Source organism: Heliangelus exortis, chromosome 2 (assembly GCF_036169615.1).
Source record: "Heliangelus exortis chromosome 2, bHelExo1.hap1, whole genome shotgun sequence".
Taxonomy (NCBI): domain Eukaryota; kingdom Metazoa; phylum Chordata; class Aves; order Apodiformes; family Trochilidae; genus Heliangelus; species Heliangelus exortis.
The window spans coordinates 29,242,929-29,265,508 of NC_092423.1; the positions used below are offsets into that span (position 1 = coordinate 29,242,929).

Sequence of the window (22,580 nt, forward strand, 5' to 3'; positions counted from 1 at the left end):
AATTACATATAAGGTGAAATTCACTCGATCAGTCCCTAAGAATCACTCTGTCTGTGTAAACTCATGAAAATTCACAGCAACTCTTGCCTATGATGGGGCTGTGGTATTCAGGAATAAAATTCTGGAGTAGGGGTGGGCATGAGATTTCTTTAAGAATTAAAAGAGGAGAGCAGACTGCCATATGCAGAAGACTACTAAAGAGAAGAGCAACCTGGAAATGCATGCTCTGAAACAGAAATGTAGTGCAAACCTCCCATGCTTTAGAAGAAATGTCCTAAACACTGGCAGGGAGTAGTCTCTTTTCTGAGTCCCATTTTCCTCCTTCCTCTAATCTAGACCCCCACAGTATTTAATTATTAAAAGCAGGTGAGCTAAAAAAAAAAAAAAAAAAAAAAAAAGATACTAAGAGATATTTGTCCGTCAACAGCCAGAAGGCTGGCATGTTTTTTTCTCAAAATTTGACTTACAAAGAAGCCAATGAAAGAGTAGGACACACGGCCATATTTAAGTAAATCTACTGCAGTTTTCACTTGTTATTGATTGTACCTCTCTAATGGCATAAAAGCGGGAAATTTTTAAAAGGAATGGAAAAGAAGTTGATTTAAAAACAAACAAAAAAAACAAAACCCCAACCAATTCCCAACAGATGTTTTTCAGATTATTCATGGAAGTGGTTCAGATTGAAAGCAGGGTTAAAATTAAATGCTTTTTCCCTAAAAGTATCAGAGGTAATTTGGTAGTATTTACAGATGACTCAGAGTGGAAGAAAGGATCATCTTCATATTTATTTTCTAACCTAATTCTCGCAATGAGTCCTAGGATTTCCCTGCTAAGTGGTGAGATGAGGGAAATTATATATAAATCTATGGGTAAATGTGAGATTGACAAAGGAGAATGCTTTCCTAACTGCCTCATGTTTCCATGTTTCATGTTTGCAATGTAAGCTTTCTTTTGCACAGAAAGGATTTCAAAGATCATTTGCAGAAGTAGAACCCATAGGGAGGAACAAAAACCTCTCCCATAAAAAAGGATTTTATTTGTGGTTCCACTGAAACAACAAGATCAATGTCAGAAAAAAAATACAAAATCATTAAATAGTTTTTCTACTGGAAATGCCAATTCACCAAATCAAAACATGTCATGGGAACGTACCAGCTTCCACTAATCTGCAGAAGGAAAGCTTTCCTGGCTCAGAGACAGAACTTCTGGGCAAAACTGCAGAAAAACGTTTATCACACTCACAGATCTTTTCCCATTTGTGGATTCAGCAGCAGAGATTGAGAGCGAGCCACGATAACTGATAACCTGATGGGAAAGGCACTCAGTGAGGAGGGGGGAGAGGGATCCATATCTGGGGCTGCTCCCCTGCAGCTGTCTGCATTGCCCCTTTTGTAGGGTGTGTGTCCTCTCCACTCTCTCAGTCTGGGCATGTTCCACCTTTTGTCCTCTCTAAGTAAAAGCTTTTAAACACTTCCACTACAGAAAAGAGAACACATGAAACCTGTAAGGTGTAGCAGGAGGGCTGAGGTCCCTGCGCTGAGCCCACCCGATTCCATGCTGGGTTGTGGGTTGCAGGGGGGCTGCAGTGTATGGTGGAGAGGCCATGGGGCAGTTGCCAAAAGCTACTTCATGTGGGCTACACTTCTGCAAGGATTCTGCAGGGGATGAAGGTAAGGTTAAAAAAAAAAAACACAACACCTCTTACAGATCCCAGACCTGGCAGTTTCCTCAGTAGTTAAGTGAACTTTGTGACCCTATGCTGAGAAGGGTTACCTGTTCACTTTGTGGATTTATATATTGATGTTTCTACTGCTTTTAAAGCTACAAGCAGAGTTCAGCCCTTTATATAAATGTATAGTCTAAAGCTATAAAATTTTTATGGACCTAATATTTGCAATTAACTAACTCTTGTAGGAAAATCAAGAATGGATACTCAATAAATTAAATCATAACTTTTCAAGGTGTATATGCAACTCTTCTTTCACAATTGCACTTTAACTTTCATCAAAAGCAGAAATGTCTACAGTAGAAGCTTGCTGATTTCTTCTTAAAAATCAACATGCTTTTTTTTTCCCCCCCACAGCTTTTTCCCTACAAAATGGGCTTCCAAACCATCTCTTGGTTTTAACATTAGGTCTGCTTCTCCATGACCCCTTCACTGGAGTAAGATATCTCCTGTGTGTGCAGACAACATGAAGCAATATGCATTTGGTTCCAAGTTCAGAAGTACATTTCACACCACTGATAGTATTTAAAGCATGTTTTTCTCTTCTCTTCTCTCTTGTTTCACATCTTTTCAATCAGCTCGAGCACAACCCACACAGATTAATATGCTGATTTATTTGTCTTACAATGTTTAACTTAAAACACATACGGAGCTGGCAGCAGAACAGTCCCACAATCCCACATCATCCACCACAATTTTCTCACAGCCTTCACAAAACTGGATGTCAAACTGCATTCAACAGTAAATTTTCAGCAACATCAGATCGTTCTCAGAGATTAACTAAAGGCTTCACTGAGTTTCAGTTTTGAGACCAAGGCATACATAGGGTTCTGGACAAGTCTAGAAGTCAAAAAAAATAGCAGAGCTTTTACAAGATTTGTGTTCATGCACAGTAAGGCTTTGGAAAAAAAAACGGGCACACCTCCCAAAAGTTCTGGGGAAAGGTAAATCAGTATCTACATTAACCAAATGTCTTGGCTAATACCAATTACTCAGTGGAAAGAACACTTCATACAAGAGTACTACAGATTCCTAGATTTGTTTCAACTTGCTCAAATTAAATTAATTTTAAATCTACTTATATTATTTGCTCAAGTGATAACAGTGTGGTCCTGGGGATGGTCTTCAGAACCTAAGAATGCCAGACATCTCGACCTTCCTGAATATTTTATGCTCTCTGAGGTATCATCCTCCAAACCATACTGCAGACAGGCAAAGTGCTTATGCACACATCCATATGTACACAGAGGATTTTTGTCTTCTTTGAATTATTGTTTTTGTTAAGCATTTGCACATAAGGTCCCAACGGGTAAATGTGTATAGTTTAAGTCTTTAGCATGGCAATATTTACACAGGAAGCAGACTTGTGACAGAGATGCATCCCTTCTGCTATTGCTCATCATGGTCGTGTAAATTCAAGGCACTCCTACCAACACCAGATGACTATTTTCTGAATTAAAAAATAGAAAGAATTTACAGAGGTGATTTTAAGAAAAAAAAATGAAGAAACAGTATCTGCTTCACAATATCCCAGAAGATCTAGTCATTTTTTTGGAACCTAACACTGGCTCATGGGCTCAAACAGTTATGAACAACAGGCTAAGTCCTTGCTCAGCGATATGAACACAAATCCAGACTTACTTTACTGAAGTTAATGGAGTTACACTGGATATGCATTTGTGTGAGCACACACTTTTGGCTTTGAGTCATTTGCTCATAGCCTAGTTGTAGAGATTGCCAGAGGACTGTGGGTTTCCTTCACCACCAGCATTAAACCTCATTGGAGAAGAACATTTAGACAGTTTTGCCATTAAAAAAAATATATTGAATAGTGCATTTGATTTCTAATTCTGAAAATTCAAATTTTTAAGTTAATATTCTTTTTAAACAAAGAAAGAAACTACAGCCTTAAAAAACTGAGTCCCAGGAGAACATCAGAGAGAAACTGAGGAAATCAGTAATTAAGCTGGGCCCAAAACGAAACACTGAATGGTATGTTACATTTATGGATGGATTTAGAAATACACGTTTTTAATCCTAAAATGAGTAGTCATCTTAATTTATATTGGATATGTACACAGCTCACCGTTTAAAATAAATTAAATCTGAAATAACACCAGGCAAAAGTAGTGGCATGCTGCCCTTACTCACAGGAGTACTGACACAACCCATGAGTGAGCAAAGGCAAATAAATACAGTTACATGTCCAAAGCAATCTTTAGTAATGATTTTTCTTCCTACTCTTTTCAGTTATACAGACATATTCTAGAGTACTTATGTTATAATCTGATCTTTTCCTGTACTTACGTGTGAAAAACTGAATGAGAAAAAAAGTCCCATTTTACTTAGAAAGTTATGAAGATAAAAATGCAGGGCTACAATTTACCTTCTTGAACTTGACTTCTGTATCTTTTTTTCAAGTTTACTGTAAAAAAAACTTAATCAATGTATTTTTAAAGCTTATGATTTTCCGAATATTCAGGTTTTAATTTCTGTGCTTTCAATGTCAAGCATCTTATATAATTTGAAGCAAAATAAATACTATGTTTTCACTTTACTAAATCTTATTGATATTGATTTCTTTGTCAAATCTAGTTCAACTTACCCAGGAGGTGTATTTTTGCAGTACAGATTGTCTCAGAGCTGTAAATAAGTTGTAATCTTCAGAACTGTGATGTATTTGGTGCGCTGCCCACAGTATATTAACCTCTGCAAAATACATAATTTCCAATGAGGTATGTATCAGAGAACAAAGCAACATTTGTTTCCCAAAACCTTTTTTCTCAAGCTAAAAGCAACTAATCCCCCAACTTACACTTTGCTCTTTTACCATAGTATAGCAGGTAATAAAACTTTAATGCTCAGAGCTGACTTTGGGTAGGGCAGGTTAAATGTCAGTAAGTGGACACAAGTCAGCATAACTTTCCTGCTGAGACAGGCAAGGCTGTGGCAGGAACTGAAATCAGTACTGGAAGATCAGAAGAAGGATGTGTGAGATGAGAGTTTAATGGCCAGAAAGCCTGAGTTGAGTCCTGGTAACACGAGTCAATAGGAGCCTTCTTACAGGCTTCAGAGGGACAAGGACTGAGGATCTTTTGTGCCTGGATTTATTTACTGAAGATACATACTTCAAGACTAGAAGGTGACACAAGAAGTTCCAAAAATCTTAGGCTTCAGATTTTAACAGTGTAAGTGGTGTCTGTTGTTAGGTTTACAGTTTTCTGGAACATGTAAATCTCCAAGTCCACTTGTGCCACAGGCCACAAAACACACACATTGCCTGCCCACTGGTGACAAATACAACAACAAATGGCTGCTTGCTGGGAACTCTGAACCCAGCCTGAGGAGAGGAGTCTCTCTGCTGTGTCATAGTCAAAAAAAGTTACTGAAAGAAGAGCAAACCCAGTGTCAGCCATGTGCTCAGAAGGCATAGCACCTCTAATGGCACTGCAGTGAAGGATGCTTCAAAATCCTGATTTTATTTCAGGGTATTTTCTCACTAAGTGAAGATCTGGGTGGGCCTTCTGCAGTCTATATTGATGTCTGGACAGTCAAGATAAAAATGGTCACGAGGATCAGATGCATAGCTACAACCCATGAAAATGACCTTAGTTACAGCAAAATCAGGAAGGGGGTGGTGAATGCAGCACAAATAATGCTTATTTAGCATAAAACTTTTAATTTAAGGTGACGTATTTCAAGTGGTAAAGCATACACAAACCCTCAGCCGATCAAAGAAATTAAAAGCTTACTGGTTGACTGCCTGCTGTGCATTCCCATTGCCACTGACTTGTTTCACCAGAGCAATTAGAAAAGTGCCTTTGGGAGATACTAGAATCGTCCTCAGAGAACGATATTATAGCATGAATTTAAAGTACTGAAATTATCTGGTGCTGAGCTTACATCAGATAGTTCAGGTTTGGTGATTGGTGTGCTATGTAATATTATGTCAAAAAAATCTTCTTAATGAATCTCAAGGTGTCTTCACCATTTCAGGGGACTAGACCATCTTGTAACAGTCTTGTATACCAGAAACTGAGATTTTTAACCCTAATTAATTTTGATAGCTTGGTAATTTACATGGCAACGTCATTTTAAAATGTCCTCTAAGTCTTTGAAAATCCTTACAATTGCTGATCTAAAACTGTAATTTCAACAATCATGAAACAATCTGTGAGTTCTTCCCTCTTCAAAAGCATATGTTCCTGAAGAAACAAGTGTTCACTATATCAAGAATTACTGATCTCTCAAAAAAAAAAAATTCCAACATCTTAATGCATCTCTGCCTAATGAGCTCACTAGGAGATGAATTATTCAGGTGAGCTTCAGTACTCAATAATAATAATTTGTATTTGAAATGTTTCCCAAGACCTCGACAGAAGCTAAATGAGCGAACAAAGCATCTGAAAAGGTGGAGGTTAAAGACCTGTCTCCTTAGTTGTTTTAAAAGCATTTACTTCCTATCACAAACTGTGTGTAACACAAGCCTCCCCTCAATGAACTACAGCTGTACAAACAGGGTACAGTAACTGGATCTCGCTTCTTTCCCCCAGTCATTTTTCAGCATTATGAAAAGTTCAAGGAAGGGAATCTATGATGATTTTTACAGTCTACTTCCATTGTAGTTAAGGTCAAATGGTTTTCAAAATGAATTACTAAAAAGGCATTTTATTAGCATTCATTTTTCACTTAAACTGCCTCTTACACTAACAAGAAAATCGAATAAGGTAACTGAGTATCAGTAAAGTGTTAATCTTTCAGATGTGGAAGTCAGCTTAAATGATCTATCATTCAAAAATATACCCTAGGAATATTAGAGAGATAAACAAACAATTCTGCCACAAGTAATTTAATTACAAAAGCTATTTCTGGCTTCTGTTACAGTTAACTAAATTAAGTCCTACTCCTTAATCCTATTGTTGCTGACATCAATGGCACAGACTATGGTAAATTCCTTAGCAAAACAGGCAGAGCTGATGATCAGAAATATTTTTTGTCTTAAAAATTTATCAGATAAAACTGCTTATCAATAACTTTTTATTTGAAATTAAAGAATAACACTGTGAATCTGTGTGAAATAGATCACCCCAAACTGTCTTTAATTATTAGTACATTAAAAATATTATAATCATAACACCTAGGAGGCATCTCACAAATGTAAGAAACAAACCAAGCACTCTTCAAGGAATACAGCTGACTGCTCACCACCTAACCTCGACAGAACCCAAAATATTTGTGTCTATAGGAGAACTGGGGTTACAGTTTTTCATTCATAATAATAACCAGAAGCAAAATTAGGAAAGTTATTTAAATAAGAACAAAATTATAAAAGACTCTCTCATATGCACTTTCTCTTATATATAGTTAGATAAAGATAAAAAGAAGTACAAGACAGAGATATGGCCAATCCCAACACAGATTTAAAAAAAAAACAAACAAACCTTTGTAGAAAACAGGAAGTACTACTGCATTTTGTAGATCTCTGCAGTCAAAACCTCCTATGAAGCCACAGCAAAAAAGAAGTTGATAGAACTAGAGAAACCACCCAGATCATTCTTTAATGGGATTTTCTGTTTCCTACTTCAAATGTGGCTAATATAAAAAAATAGATAAATAGATTGCTGCAACACACATATATACAAACCTTTCTGATTCAGGAGAACGAACATAGAACTGTAGGACAATTCAGACTGGAAAGAACCACACATGGTCCAACTTCCTGCTCACAGTGGGACCAGGTTTAAAGTTTCTGACTACTACATCCAGCTGAGTCTATAAAAACTTCTGCATCTTCTGCTATTATGATGAACTCTCTCTAACAGAAGACAAAGGTCGCATTTCCTTTTTGTGTAGTTGTGAGGAAAGTTGCACAAATTACAACCTAGCACAACAAGGACCTCTTTCCCTGGTGTAACTTTCCCCTGGGTTCCTCATAATGGGTGGAGACCTGATGAGCTATTTGCACGTGGAGAAGAACAAAACAACTACATCTTGCTGCTGGTTTTAATTATCATTTATTATTACTAACATTGTACAGAACTAATGAATGTTATCTTCCACCCCCCAATATAAAATACAAAAGAAACAGCACGTAATCCCACAAGAGAATCAATCACGCCATGTAGATGGGTGAGGAAGGAAAGAAAATTGGTGCTTCACAGGAACTGCTGGATGATGGAAGAGTTATGGTTTGGCCCTCAGTTATTATCCTAGTTCTTTAAGTCTCCATGAAGTTAAATCAGAGTCAGCCCAGCAGATGCCAAAAATCTGTGGGTTCCAAGAGGCTCAGAAATGTGGATTCTAATAGTACTTCTAAAGGAAAATGACGATTTGTTGTTTTTAGGATTCAATATATGAAATCTACCGATAGAAGAAATAAAATGACTGAGGGAAGTGATCTGGAGAAGAGGAGGCTTTGGAGGACTTAGTTGCAACAACGCAGCACCAATTATCAAGAAGTTAGAGCCAGGCTTTTTGCAGCAGTCCTACTTTATCTTCTTTTCTGGGTTTTCCAAAAGGAAGAAAGATATATTATCCTTCTTTTCCTCTCTTCTCCTCATGATTAATACATAAAATGTTCCACACAACATAACAACCATATGGCAAACAATTATTCTACTTAGCTTTAATTATTTTCTATTTGAAATTGTGTTTTTTTGACTAATCAAATCCCTTCCTATGATACCTGAAGAGAGATCACATAAGATTTCTCTTCAAGAACACAAATTCCAGGGATTTCAAAATGGGACTTTGTTGTTGTTTATTTCAGTAGTTTTCAATGATTTCCAGAGCCCAATGCATTTTGTTAATCAACAGGAGAAAATACGTAAGTCAAAAAAATCCCTAGTCATGTCATGGAGTGATATCAATGAAAGCAACCATTTTACACAATCCTCAAAATCAGTGAAATGGCAAAGATTTGATAAATCTTTTTTGAATTAAAAAAAAAAATTAGACAGACTTTTTAACTAAAAGGTGGCAATTTCATTGCATATAGCTTTATAAGACCTGGGTCTAAAGTAAAGTGAAAAAAAATACAGCTGAATTAGATACATCTCTATAAGACGAGTCATGTAAAGTTTTCATTCTCTTTCAGTCAACACTGAATGCACCTCGGAGAACAGGGGAAAGTTTTCCCTCAGCAGCTACTTTAATTTGAAAAACCCCTAGAGTTTCACTATGCTTGCCATCTCTTGCAAGTTAGATGCCTTCAGTTTTAATGAGGAACTGAACTACCAGCTAGAAACTTAGAAGATAGTGAAGTTCCATTTACTGTGCCAAGGATTACAACCTTCTGATGAAATCCACAAAGATAAGCACGTGGCAAGAAACCCCTCACCCAGGGTGAGGGCCCTGCTGACCCCAGTGTGGAAACTGATGCTTCCTCGAGCAGTTGAAACCTGCAGAGCTTCAGAGGAAAGAACTGTGCAATGTTTGCCTGAAAGCAATACAAAAGAGATCATCTCATGGGTCTACTTCTCTCCAGTCAGAATTAGTAAAAACCCCAGGATGACTGAGAAAATAAAAATGTCCTAAAGTTAAATCTTCCAGTTGATACTTTACATATTTGCACCCTCCCTACTCTCCAGTAAACTATTAGCTTTTCTTATTCATAAAACAACTGATGTTTGACTACTTAGTACTTCCCTGCCTTGTTTTATTCTGTTCTGTTGATGCTTCTGAAATGTTTGACTAAGTCTCTCCTTGTGAAGGGCTTTTTTAAAAAGTCTCATTCCCAGCTGGATTCTACACTTGAATGCGATGAACAGTCAGAGTGCCACCCAAGTGTTGTTGCACGGAGGGATGCTCATCAGATTTTTAAAAAATAATAGTTGGCAAAAAAAATGTATTTTGGGACCCAGTGTGGATGCCTTTATTCAGTAGGAAGTCACTCTAGAATCTATCCCACCTCAAGTGAAAACAGAAATCTGCCCACACAGATTAGTCATCATTTCCACAACCAAAGTGGACATAATCTATACATGACTCTTTTGTGGTGTAGTCTCTCTTTTGTTACTCTTCTGATCCAACTTTGCTTTTTGTCTTAGTGTTTTACACTAAGAGCTGCAAGATATGTTATTTGCCAAAAGCCTCTGCTTCCTTCTTATTAGAAACGTAATTCTTTTAGGAACAAATTCTTTCCTCAGTTACGTTACTGTAAGTGTAGGACTGTATGGGTTTAATGAGAAAAGGACTGGATCCAAGGAATTTATCTGGAAGACTGTATTATATACCACACACAAAGCATGTATACAGAGAAATGTACACTTCTTTTTTTCTATCAAGACACATTTTTTTCCTGCATTCTGGCTCTGGCTACAGCAAGTGTTAGCAGTTTGTATTCTCAGGATGATCAGTTATTTAAATCAAAAGAGCAGCTGTAAGAAGACCTGAGTTCAAGTGGTGAAATAGACTTGGTTTACTATATAGCTTCAAACAACTTTCTTACCTTTCCTCCTCTGCACAGTTTTATTGAGAAGTACCTATCTCTGCATGTACTCAACACAGATACTCTCGGCATTTAGAGGGCAGGATTTTTACTGTTTTTTAGAATAATAGAAAAAAGAGAATTCACTCCACTTTGATCCCCGAGTTTGTTTGCCAGGAGGAGAAGTGGAACAACTCAGAGACACCTCTTCAGCCTCAGCACCATCTCATCCTCTTTGGTCATTTTGCGATAAAATATATTGTGGTGCCCAGTTAATTCTGTGATAGTCAATCATGAAGCATAAAATGCAGCCAGTCTCAAACAGAAAATAATGCTACGACGAGACACACTGTAACCTATATAGTTCCAATCCAGCAGCTTAATTAGGAAATTTCACTAGATATTCTGCATCTGATTCTTCCCGGATGCAAGATGTGATTTTGCTGTGTTTTGTACACTTATTATCTCTGTTTTTCAGCCCTCTTAAGTTACTGCATGTGGTCAGCAAACTATTTACTGAGCGGGCTATCTTATAATCAAGTAAGACACAGTATATGCTCCCATGGCTTACAAGCCAAAAATGAGACCAGCCTTTTACAAAACCTGCATCCAGAATCAGTGCACACGCCAAAACCTCCTGCTTGATCTGCTGCCACACCAGTTGAAAACACAAAACTGCTCCCACACAACAAATCCACAATAAGATCTGCAAAACTTAAGATGCAGAATGGCCTAGGGAAACGTGGGAAGAACCAAGACAAGCCAAAGTATTACATATGCTACCCAGAACAAACAAGAGGCCAGATCATATCCCCTCTTAGCAAGAATCCAGGGGACTATGAATTATACTCAGATACATTTCTGAATCTGAAAAATAGTTAAGCTACCACATGGTTAGGAAAGCAGAGCTTGGCCAGGTCAAAAATAATGGTCTTATCAGCCCACATGTGCTGTTATTTCCTGGCATCCTCACAAGTATAGGACATCAATTGAAAGGCTAGAAAAAGCCACATGGCTTCTGAAAACCCAGTCTCTTGCAGTAGGAGAATTCTCCTCAGAAGCAAAGCTCCATAGATCCAATTTTATGCAAGTTAGATACATCCAGGTGAGCAAGAGCAAAATTCTCAGTTAACTTCATAGAGAAAGACCTAACCCATGGCCTGCAAGCTTTTCATACAGTTGCTGGGAACTGAACAGTCTTGTACAACACATGCTATGGAAAACCACAAAGGAAGAAAGGTTATTAGGTAAGGATTCAGAAATTAATTCACAGTGACTCAATCTTTGACTTCACTCGCATTTTTAATAGAAAGTGAATGTGCATTCCTTTGTGGGGAAAGATACTGAGAAGATAATGATCCAAAGCAATTTTAACATGCAAATGTTGTATTTGGATTTTTCCACAAAGACAAATCGGAAAAATTCAAGAGGAAGGATCACATGAAAGGAATGAAGTTTCAGTAACGTGTACATATGTAACGTCTGAAAATAGTAGAATATTTGGCAAGTCTTTTAGTACACAGCCAGTCTCACATGAATTCTGGTACAACAACTTACCCAGCAAACCTGTTCCTCACACCTTCCTGAAGCCAGTTCAAGTTCTCTAGCTGCTTGGAGCAGCTCTGCAGCTCCTTAAACTTTTGTTTGCCTGAGCTCTGGGTGATCTCTGTACCAAAGATCTGAGTCTTTGGATATGAAAGCAGCAGCTATTTCACTGTCACTTGTCTCTTTTGTGGGTGCATGAGGCTTGATTCAAGTATCCTGTTTGTTTTCCAGATGTTCTGGCTTTCGTAACAGATTCTGTAGGTGCAAGCTGAAAACAGCTCTTGCTTGTACCTAAAAAAAATATTGGTGCCATGGCAGTTTCAAGGAACTAAACCAAAGCTTAAAATCCTATTTGTGAACCCGTTCCCAAGCCCTGTCAAGCATTTCCCACCTATACTGGATGCAAATTTTTCAACTCCCCTTTCTTCAGTGAGGGTTCTTACTTGTTATAGCAGGGTTTATTCATCTTACACCCTCACAGCTTCTTGATTGAGTGACACAGTATAGGCTAACTTCTGCAGCTCATTGATGTAGCAATTCTTTGCAGCACTTAGCTCTTTCTGCACCTTTTTTACTACAAAGAGGAGCATATGGCTCATTAATTGCACAGCTATAAATCACGCTGTTGATGAAATTAGATTTATATATTAAAATACAAACCTGTAAGAAATTCCTGTGTAAAAGAGAAGATCCTCAACAGCTGGTGCAAAGTGATTTCTATAGATCTATGCCACTTTATACAAGCTGCAGAATTGAATCAAGCTTCTCCAAATATGGCCGATTACAGCACCAGCAATCTTTAGCTCTGAGCATTTGCCAACCTGTATAATATAATTTGGTGTTACTGAATTCTGATGTCAAACTGTGGTATAAATGTGTGAAACACATTAACTGTGACCAAATTAGCACTCTGCTCCTTAGCTTGATGATAAAGAGAACTGAGACTAAATTAAATACATTCCTTTTTTTAAAAGAAAAAGTTACTGCAGAGAACCTACATTTTTTAACTTCAGTTTTTTTCTTTTTTTCTTTTCTTTTTCTTTTTTTTTTTTTTTTCCCTTCCCAAAAGCATCTCAGCCACTGAAACGTCAGCTTGTGCAACTTGAGAAGGTATTCATCTTGGAGGATCTTAAAAAGAAACTGCTGTAATGAAATGGAAAAAAGGGCAAAGAAAGAAAGAAAAAAAAAAAAAGGGAATTATCTTTTTTTTGGGGGGGAGGGGGGGAGAAGTTCTTAGTCTGCTGTATTCTGGGCTGTCTCTATAAAAGATTGATGTCTGGTGTCACCGTTAGGAAGTGCAAACTGTTCAGCTTCATTGCAATCTATGTCCTCATCCTCTTGCTCTGCAGGATACCACATACTTTGGCAGGCAATATTCAGATGGGAAGCACTTTAATGGCAGGAATGGATGCCAGTGAAACCTTTTCCCACAATGTTCAAAACTCTGAATGTGCACACATTCAAGCAACATAAAGCTACAGGATATTAGTATGAAAACAATAACTGATACTAATTCAGCCACATTAATCTTACGTTTTGCCCCTCACAATATTTTCAAAGAATGTGAGGGAAATAAACACACAAACAAAATATATAAAAAAAATAAAATAAAACAAAGGATTAACTGGAATGAATTAACTCGAACTCAAAGGCATATTTTCAAAGTAAATATCCACAATCCCCTCACATAACTTTTATTTGGTAAGTCAAATTCCTTCATTTATTTATTTGTTTCTTCATTTTTCCAAGCCAGATAAAGATAAGTCAATGGAGTTATTCTGGTGTAAAAAAGGAATGAGCTCTATGCAGTTTTCTCTTGCAGAGTGTTTTGGATGATTTATTAAGCCAAGTACCTGTGTGACAGATGTGTGGAAACATGATCTAGATTTGCAAAGGAATATACTGAAATTTACTGAGATATCAGGAGAACCTGGGGGATATTGAGACGCAGCACCCTGCTTAAACAAACTGGTAAACATTTGCATTCAAATGTTTAATGCAAAAATTTGCATTCATAGGTTTAAAAACCATAGAAAAGCCAGACAGATGCTTTAGTCTATACACACAAGTTTTGTACTCTCTATGGACCTCATCCAAAATTTACTGAATTAAGTTGCAAAAAACTTTTTAACAGACTTTGAAACAAGTTCATTACATATTATACAACTAAAACAAAGGGCAGTTAATCCTTTTAAGTCAAGTTCTGGTGTTTAGTGAGACAAATCTCAAATTATTTCTCCGAGAAATAAAAAGAACTAATGTAGTAACAGATACTGTGTGCTTATTTAACAGTGATAGATCCATTGTATTTGGTAGTCACACTGCTTACTTACAACATGTGTGATGCATACAAAAAGATGCATTTCCACAAAACACATCTGGACCAATGTTGTCTGTACTCATACTCCCATTCCTTAAAGTACACAGCTACCCATAGAGCCTCTGAGCCCATCAAGTAATAACCTATCAGTGCATCTGTCATACAACAGGTTGGTTCTGGATGCTGAAACTTGAGTAACCTCTTCCATTTATCATTCTAACAAGAAGGACATGGGAGCCATGTAGACAGATTGATTAGATAAAGAGACCAGAACACAAGCAACTGTCAAAGCACACAGCATCAATATAAAGGCAAAAAATAAAGGAGGCACATAAGCTTTCCTCTGTACCCCACCAAGCTGGAATCCACCTGGTAAAGCCCACCCTTAAGTGCATCATCTAAAACTATCTAGAAGATGCCTCTAGCACCAGAAAGCTATTTCTCTCCCACCACTCCCTTCCCTGTCCCTTCAGCAGGAAACAAAGACATGTGCCTAAATTAGGCCTACACAAGTTGGGCTTTACATTGGAGCCACCCATGGGCATACAGGTGCCAGCAGAACAGTCAGACAATTTCAGAAAGGAATCATCAAACAGCCTTTAAGAAAGCCTTTTACTTGAGTGTCCACTGCTTCCAGTGCAAGCTCTTAAACTCTGACCATCAGCCAAGAGGATTACTTTCTGTTCCATTTCCTCTTTCCTCAAAATATTAACAAATGATTGCTAGCTAAAGACTGGTTAAGTCGCAACAGATTTTCTGGTCCAGAGTCTTTTTTAATATTTGCCATAATATTTGGTAGTGATGTTTGTGGGACTGAAGGAGCTCCAGCCAAACCAGCAAGCACTGAAACAGACTACAGGTCTGGGAGTGCAAACTGAGGGTTGGCAGCAGCAGCAGCTAACAGATGAAGCCAGAGGTGAGGGGGAGCAGGAAAACCAGCAGGCTCCTATGATGCTAATTCAGACTGATTTGTCAAAGAACAGCTCTAGCACTTGACCTGTAAAGGCACTCCTCCTACACGCTCACTGGTGTTTGCAGCCACATGTCTCCTGACTGATGTTGTATTTTCTGACTTTAAAGGCCTACAGCTAGTGGCTGGATAATTAGTAGCAGAGCTAACAGAAAGGAGTGGTTTTCAGAAATGGAAAATACCAAGAACAGAAAAGATTTTTAACTTACGAATTACAGCATTTTAATATAGCCCACTCTACGTTAATTAATCTCTATCTTTTATCTGTTTGTTCTAAGCTATAAAATAAGGTGAGATTGAAAACCCAATGCAGGATGCATCTGCTGCACTTTGTACTTTCCATACACACAACAATAAGTATTAAAGCCATGAAGTGAAAGATTACTAGAGTGCAGTCTTACCTCAGCCATTAAAATTGTATATAGGAAACAGATCTGCATAAAAAAACCCTGGCTCCTCTATTTTATAAAGTGTCATTAATATCTGGCAATGGCAGGGTATTTTATTTTCAATATAAAAGGGGTTTTTTTTGCTTTCAGATCTCTGGTTAAAATCCATTGCTAGATACAAGAACTGACCCAAAATGTGAGCATGCTGCTGGCCCCTTTAGGCAGATTGTGCCAAACCCAACTCTAGTCTACCAAAAAAACCCTGTTCCTCCTCAGCCAATCTCCTCCCACAGTTAGCAGGGGAGGAAAGGGAAACACAGAATCTTTCTCTTTATCTGCAAAGTGTTGATTTTTTTATGGAAAACATACTCGTAAGTACAAAGTTTCACAGTGTGTTAAAATATATCAAACAGTAAGCATTTATGTCTAATTTCATAGGGTATTTTATATGCGTGCCAGTACCCATTATCTCTATACCCAGCATGGGAGCTCTCAAGGCTAACAAGTTAAATAACTACCCTGTATTAATCCCAGCACTAACTTACATTTCTTGGTAGAAAGCTCCAGCAACAGATGAAATCTTTTTTTTTCAGCTGCTCAGCCAAGAGACACTCAGCAGCAGCAATGCCCAGAGGGAGTACAACACAACTATGCCAGTCCAGGCTAAAAACTTCTTATGCTAAAACCCTGGAGGAATTGCTGGGATCCTACACTAGAGAGTCAAGACCCAGATAATAAAAGTAGTACAATTTATAGCACCAGGTGCCAGTATCCAAAAATCTGGGACAGTAGCTATAGCACAGGAACCTTTTTATTTTCATCTCCAGGGAGATGGATGAAGGGGAAAAGAGGAGGAAACCCCCCCCCTACACACACACAAAGAAAAAACCAACCAAAAACCGAAACTATTGAACCTAAGTGCTGAAACACATCATGACAGCACATTCCCATATATTTATAAGGAACCTGCAGGGTCTGAAGGCTGACATTTTTTTTACAGAAAAAGGTCAAACCATTGTTTAAGTGATTGTTTTCACTCATTTTAATTCCATTTAAATAACACTTCCAATTGCTTACTACCATAAAGAAGCAGCATGTCTGATAAAATAAATAGGAATTAACACACATGGGCAAAGCAGTAAATTTCTTTGTTCCTTTGTTTATTGAATGAAAGCATTACTACACAGAGTTACTGTTTACTTTCCTCTACTACTAGCAAAAAGAACTTCAGTTTAAGTACTAAATGCCCTTCTTATTCCTCCACAAAACTGCCAGAAAGATAGTATTGACATGATAAATATTGGCAAAACCAATAATAAATGTCTTAGCAAGACATCAGTACAGATTACAAATGGTGCAGGTGTCTGTTGTTAGATCTAAAATCAAAATAAACACCTACATTTCATAATTGGTCAAGGCAATCATACCACCTCTAGATGCCCAACTAATTCTATCACACCACTCTTCTAATAGATCACAGATTTTCTCTCTAGATTACTAACCTCTAGTTCATGAGCATTTCTCTCTGTGCATTTGTTGAGCATCTACCAGAACCTACAGGCTTCCATCTCTTCTGAGACCTTGGGATCTCCTGCACCGTAAGACCACATAAGGTCCAAATAATCAAAGTTATAAGGAAAGATTTATAAGGGTGTACAAGAGACAGATACATTTGTTTCTGGAATAGGATAGGACTGGTGAAGTAGAGCTCAGTGGAAAAGCAGGTGGTTGAGATTATAATCAACCAATCAAACAAACTCAGCCAAGCTGGACCAGATGGCCTTTTTTCTGTTACTAATATTACTTATGTTGCTATTCATCTGTAAGAAGTTACAAATAGTTTACCTGTTCAGATTTTTCTGACTCAAATTACATAAGATCAATGCTCTCACTTCACCGTCACATTAAAAGTTATCATGACACTGTCTGTAGTTGTATTTAATAATTTACAATGCTGCCTACCCAGAGGAGAAACTGGCAAGTGTAACAGAAGTTTTGCCTTTTACAACACAAATTATGTAGCAAACCATATAAAAAAAAGAAAGAAACCCCACAACACAAAACGAAAACTAAATGTAAAAACTTAATCCAGAGGATTAAGTGTTAATAGACACAAACAAATTCTAAAGTTAAACCATATTTCCTGTATTAAAAGATGAAATTTTGAAGAAAAACTAATTGGCATGACCAACCTGTAATCACATAGATTGCATGACACATTAATATACAACTGTACCAGCCATGTCTAAATCTCTCCTTCATCTAACATGGGTCAAAGTTCAGAGGCTATAAATTTAAATTCAGGAAGGTATTTCACAGGTGCAAGAAAAAGAAAAATATCTCTAAGCTCCCAATTTGCATTAATTTATTTCAAAACTATAGGATAAATTTTTACATAAAGTTTGTTTAAAAATTCATACTAATGTGAGAATGGCCTTTGCACAACAGCCAATCTAACTTATTGTTAGCAAAACAAACATATTACCAGTTTTGGTACATACTCTAATGATGTGAAGATTCTGACAGTCATGTGAAAAAGTTAACAGCAAGTACAGGAGTGCTGAGCTCTACAGAGCACATAAGAGCAATTCACTGAATAACTATTTTTACCTTCCAAAATAGGTCTCTCCACTGTAATTTGAACTCATACATTATAATACTTAAGGCAGAGTAATCTGTGCCTATTATACACCTTATAAAAGTTTAGAAATCATTCTGCATTCATGCTATTTACATTTTTAATGTCATCTTGGTCAATCAGAGTCTGAGTTTTGATTCAGCTCTTCAAGCATTCCAGGTGCAGGAGCATGAGGGCATGTGAAGAACTGTTACATTCCAGTACACATCTACCAAGAGCCTCAGATGAAACTAAAAAATGTATTAACTGATTCTGCAGACACACAAGGATTTTCATTGATGCATGGCACGGGGTTTTTTTGACCAGTTTACCATTTATAGCAACTGTAGACAGAATGTTTTCTTTAAACATACTGGGCTGGCTTTGAAATGGAATGGCAGGTGGTGTGAGCACAGCCAAAGTTGACAGAGAGAAAGAAACTTTACTGGGAGTACAGAAAAAAAGCCATTCAAATCAGAATGTCACTATAAACTTATCAGAGTTGTATCCTGCCCTGGAATCACACCGTAGGCAGGCAATACATGGGTTTTCACATCTTTTTCCTGCTTGATATATTTCAAAGTTTTTGGGCAACCATATTCAGTTTTCTTGTTCTAGTTGACACAGGTATCTGTTGTGGAAAAGCAAAGCTTTAGAGAGTGGAAGCATTCACTACATTGCAGCATTCTCGCATTTCAAGGAAAATCAGATGAGCAGTTTTTAACTCAAGGGCCTCTTCAATTTGCAGCCTGCTACATATGGAGATGTGTGTTCAAGTATTCTGTTCAATCAGAATCACAGAGATTTAAAAATACTTCTTCTATTTTACACCATAAACAGTCTCAACAGCCTTTCTATAACTGCTGAAACAAGTTTCAGCTGAAACAAGTTAATATATATCCATGTATCCATGAGATAATGCCAGCCTCATTATTTCAGCACAGCAAAATAAGCACTAATGAAAGAAATTCAGCTGAAAGAGTTTATTATGCAGCAAAATACACTGAGAGGTACTTTTCCGGAGGTTCTCTTGAAGGCCACAATCATAACCTGTCTGTGATCATCTGAATAAATATTGTGTTAGTGTACTGTATATACAGATGTTCCTTTATACAGACCTGATTCTGCCTTAGCATGTTTTAGTTAAAACATTTATTCCAGACAGCTGACTCTCCCATGATTTTAATGCAGCAAAGTTGAGCAGAATGCTCACACATAAATCAGTAAATCTTGGAAACATACTTAAAAAGTGAAAAGAATAAAAGGTGAAACCAACATACTCCATGCTAGCCACTACAGTCTTTCATATGACTCTTCTAGAATATTTTCAAAGGTATCAACATTCTCCTTGAACTTTAGACCAACAGATGAACGTGCACAAAATGGGAAGTATTATAGCAAGCACATTTCTCAGAGAATTATCAAAGCACTAAATGCATAGCATGGTCACAATTTCCTGGTCACATGGCTCTCTTTGCTTCCACTGTAGAAATCAGGTGAAGAGACTGAATCAGATTTGGACCTCACAGTTCCATGAGCCTAACTAGGGACAGATTCCTGTTCACATAAATACCATCAGCTGAGTGCACTGGCATTTTTTAAACTGTTCAAAGATTTTGGACAGTCTCTTTTCATTAAAATTGCTTAGAAGTTTCCATTTTAATCATTTTTAAGGAAAAAATACTTCTATAATTATTTTGATAAATAAATATATAAAAATTCAGAAAGGTGGTTTTCTTTCACTGCTATATTCAGTATTTCTGCATTCGGCCTTATATTACTTAACTAGTAATATCTATTTACACAGTTTAAGTATTCTTATCATAATCTATATTATCATACTAGAGTCAACAAAAATGGCATCTAAATTGATCTCTGGAGAAAAGTCTCACAAGCAACTTTTTGGATAGATCTTAATCTTGGAAGGTGCTGAGGCCTCATCAGTGTGAACATACAATAGGCTGTGGCAGTATAGCACTTCAGCTGCAGTGCTATACGAGAGCAACAGGAGATAATAAAGCCTGTAAAACAATGGGACTCTCTGGAGACCATTAATAAACTTTCTTGAAGTTAAACTCTATAAAATTTCACACCCTTGGTGTCCTATGGATGTTAGGAACTTACATATAAATTGCCAACCTCATGACCCAAGGAGCATGCAGTTTATGACCATGAAATCTAAGGGTGGGGCAGTTCTCTTGCAGCTTAAAGAGTGAACTGCAAATGACATACATTTGCCCTAAATTCTCAGATAAATCAAGATGATCACCAACAATGAAGAGCATAAGATTTTTTTCCAGTCACTTTCAGGAAGCACTACACTATTTTTTTTTTAAATTTTATTTCTGGGTTGAAAAGTTATGCTGATAGCATAGTATTGGAAACTTTGTTTGTAACTGTTTTGTATGTCTTCACAAGAAAAATAATAAGGTTCTGAGTTCAGAAACACACCATGGACTGTATACATCTGTCAAAGTATGTTGCTATGTCTTAGTGAATGACACCCTTGCAATACAGTCATTTACTGGCATAGGTTACTGTCTATGAACACAGATCCTACTCACAGACTATTTTACAAGGCCAGTTTTCAGCACAACTGAACTTTAAAACTTCAGATACACACGTAGGAATTTGCCTGTGGCCACTATTTTGGATTAATGAATGAGCCCCAGAACACACTGCACATCTGATGAGATCTACAGCTGCAACCCAGAATTACAATTTATCATAGACAAGATCTGCTGGGTTCTATTAGGAAATGGTTTTAGAAGTAGGGGAGTGAAGATGTCATAGGTCACAGCCAAGGGAGGGCTGAGAAAGTCTGGGGCAATTAAGGCAGCCTCACACAACTGGAATGAAAAATTTTCAGCTCAAAATACAACATCTGTGCAACCAACTCTACCATAGCAAGACAATGACCAAAACGAAGGAAAATGATACTACCTTCTCTCATAAAAGTGCTTCCCACAAACGAGCAGAATTTTACAGGGCTTGACTGAGTGAAACGTTCAGGCCATAAGGGAGAAGTTGCGAGGGGTGAGCAGAAGGGATAAGTCAAGTCCTTTACAAATAAGAATCAGCTCTGTATTTGCTATGTGTGGCCTCAGAACTGCTGAGGGAATCATGAAGGAAAGCCTCCAAGAAAAGAGGCTAGGGGATGTAACTTAAGAACAAAGAAATCATTAATGCTCAAATTCCAAGGAGACTTTAACACTTATAATATTAAGAACTTATATTTTATAAGTCCGTAGATACAAAGTATGCACTTTTAGCTGTTTACTTACTAAGTTCAAAATGTCTTAATTTCTTTCGAGCTGCAGCAAAGTAACAAATGAGTTGGTTAAGCAGTTAATGGGAAGAAATAATGCATTGCTAAGGACAAAGTTGTTTTTTTTAATGTGCTGTTAATTAATTTTAAAATATATTTTCATGAGAAATTTATATATATCAATATTATAAAAATAATTGCTACTTTTAAATAGGCATATCTCTTTCAGTGGGAATTTAAGTAAAAATAGGAAATATAATGGGATCAACTCTTAACAGCACTAATAAACTGATTAACAACATATATATTAACAACCTATACTAGTACTGAGCTGATCAAACATGGTTGAGCATGGACAGCAGGAAAAATTCAAAACTGTAAATTAATTTGGTAACCCAAATGGACAGCATTTTGAAGCATTGTGTAGAATTATACAAAGTACTAATGCATACATAGGAACCCAAAAATTTAATTTTATATCTATACAGATCAAATTATCAATGATTACTTAAACTATTGTAAATACTTAAAGTGATGTTTCCTCAGTAAAAATGAGATTGATCACAGATGCATTATGACTTTGTTGAAGGTAGCAATTTTTAATTGAAATCTTGTTTTCTGTTCACTTCCTACAAAATAAAATATAATGCAATGGATACGAAAGTAGAAGTAATAAACATTTAATTTCTTTCCAACAAGGGTGTTGGAAGTTAACAGTTTCAGGTAGAAGTCTTAGCTAGATGACTCAGAGAGGTTAATACAGGTAACTATAATATTACCTGTAGTTTAAGATTTCCTGCATTTCTTGATCTTACACCTATGGAAAACTAAGAATATGCCTTTCCTTGGCAGTAAATTGGATTAGTAAACTGAATCAGCTCAAGGAAAGACCTGAGTCTGAGTAACACCTGAGTAACAAAGCTGTCAGAGTAAGATGGCAGCTGGACTTAAAGGAGAAGAAAATGCCAGGGGAGGGTTTGAAGGGAAGAGTGTGATGGTGTGGCAGGGACTGCTGCTTCTGGATTTGTGTAAGACCCCTCTGCGGCCAACAAAATGAGGGAGGTGATGGGCAGCCATGGGCAGGGTGGCAAGGAAGGGGGGATCAGGGATGATCCCTTCAGAGACAGCCCCCAGGGAGCAGGGCTTGAGATGATTAGAAAAGTGAAGACAAAAGAGCATTCCCACTCTCCTACTCACTGAATTTAACTTGACTTCACCTGACTTCACACCCACTGAAGTTCTGATGGCATTGAAAGGCAAACACATACCTAACCTGTGGAACCACTGAAGTTAGAAGCAAGGCAGACCAAGTACAAG

At 37.3% G+C, this 22,580-nt stretch overlaps 1 protein-coding gene across 2 annotated transcripts in view; it reads right to left on the reverse strand.

Annotated features, from left to right (window-relative positions):
- Nucleotides 1–22,580, reverse strand: part of AGMO (alkylglycerol monooxygenase) — a 186,397-nt gene that overhangs the window by 106,111 nt on the left and 57,706 nt on the right. For both annotated transcript variants that reach the window (XM_071735361.1, XM_071735362.1), the window contains exon 4: nucleotides 4,332–4,435. In XM_071735361.1, the coding sequence (XP_071591462.1) occupies nucleotides 4,332–4,435 (104 nt within the window). The remainder of the gene's footprint in view (nucleotides 1–4,331; nucleotides 4,436–22,580) is intronic.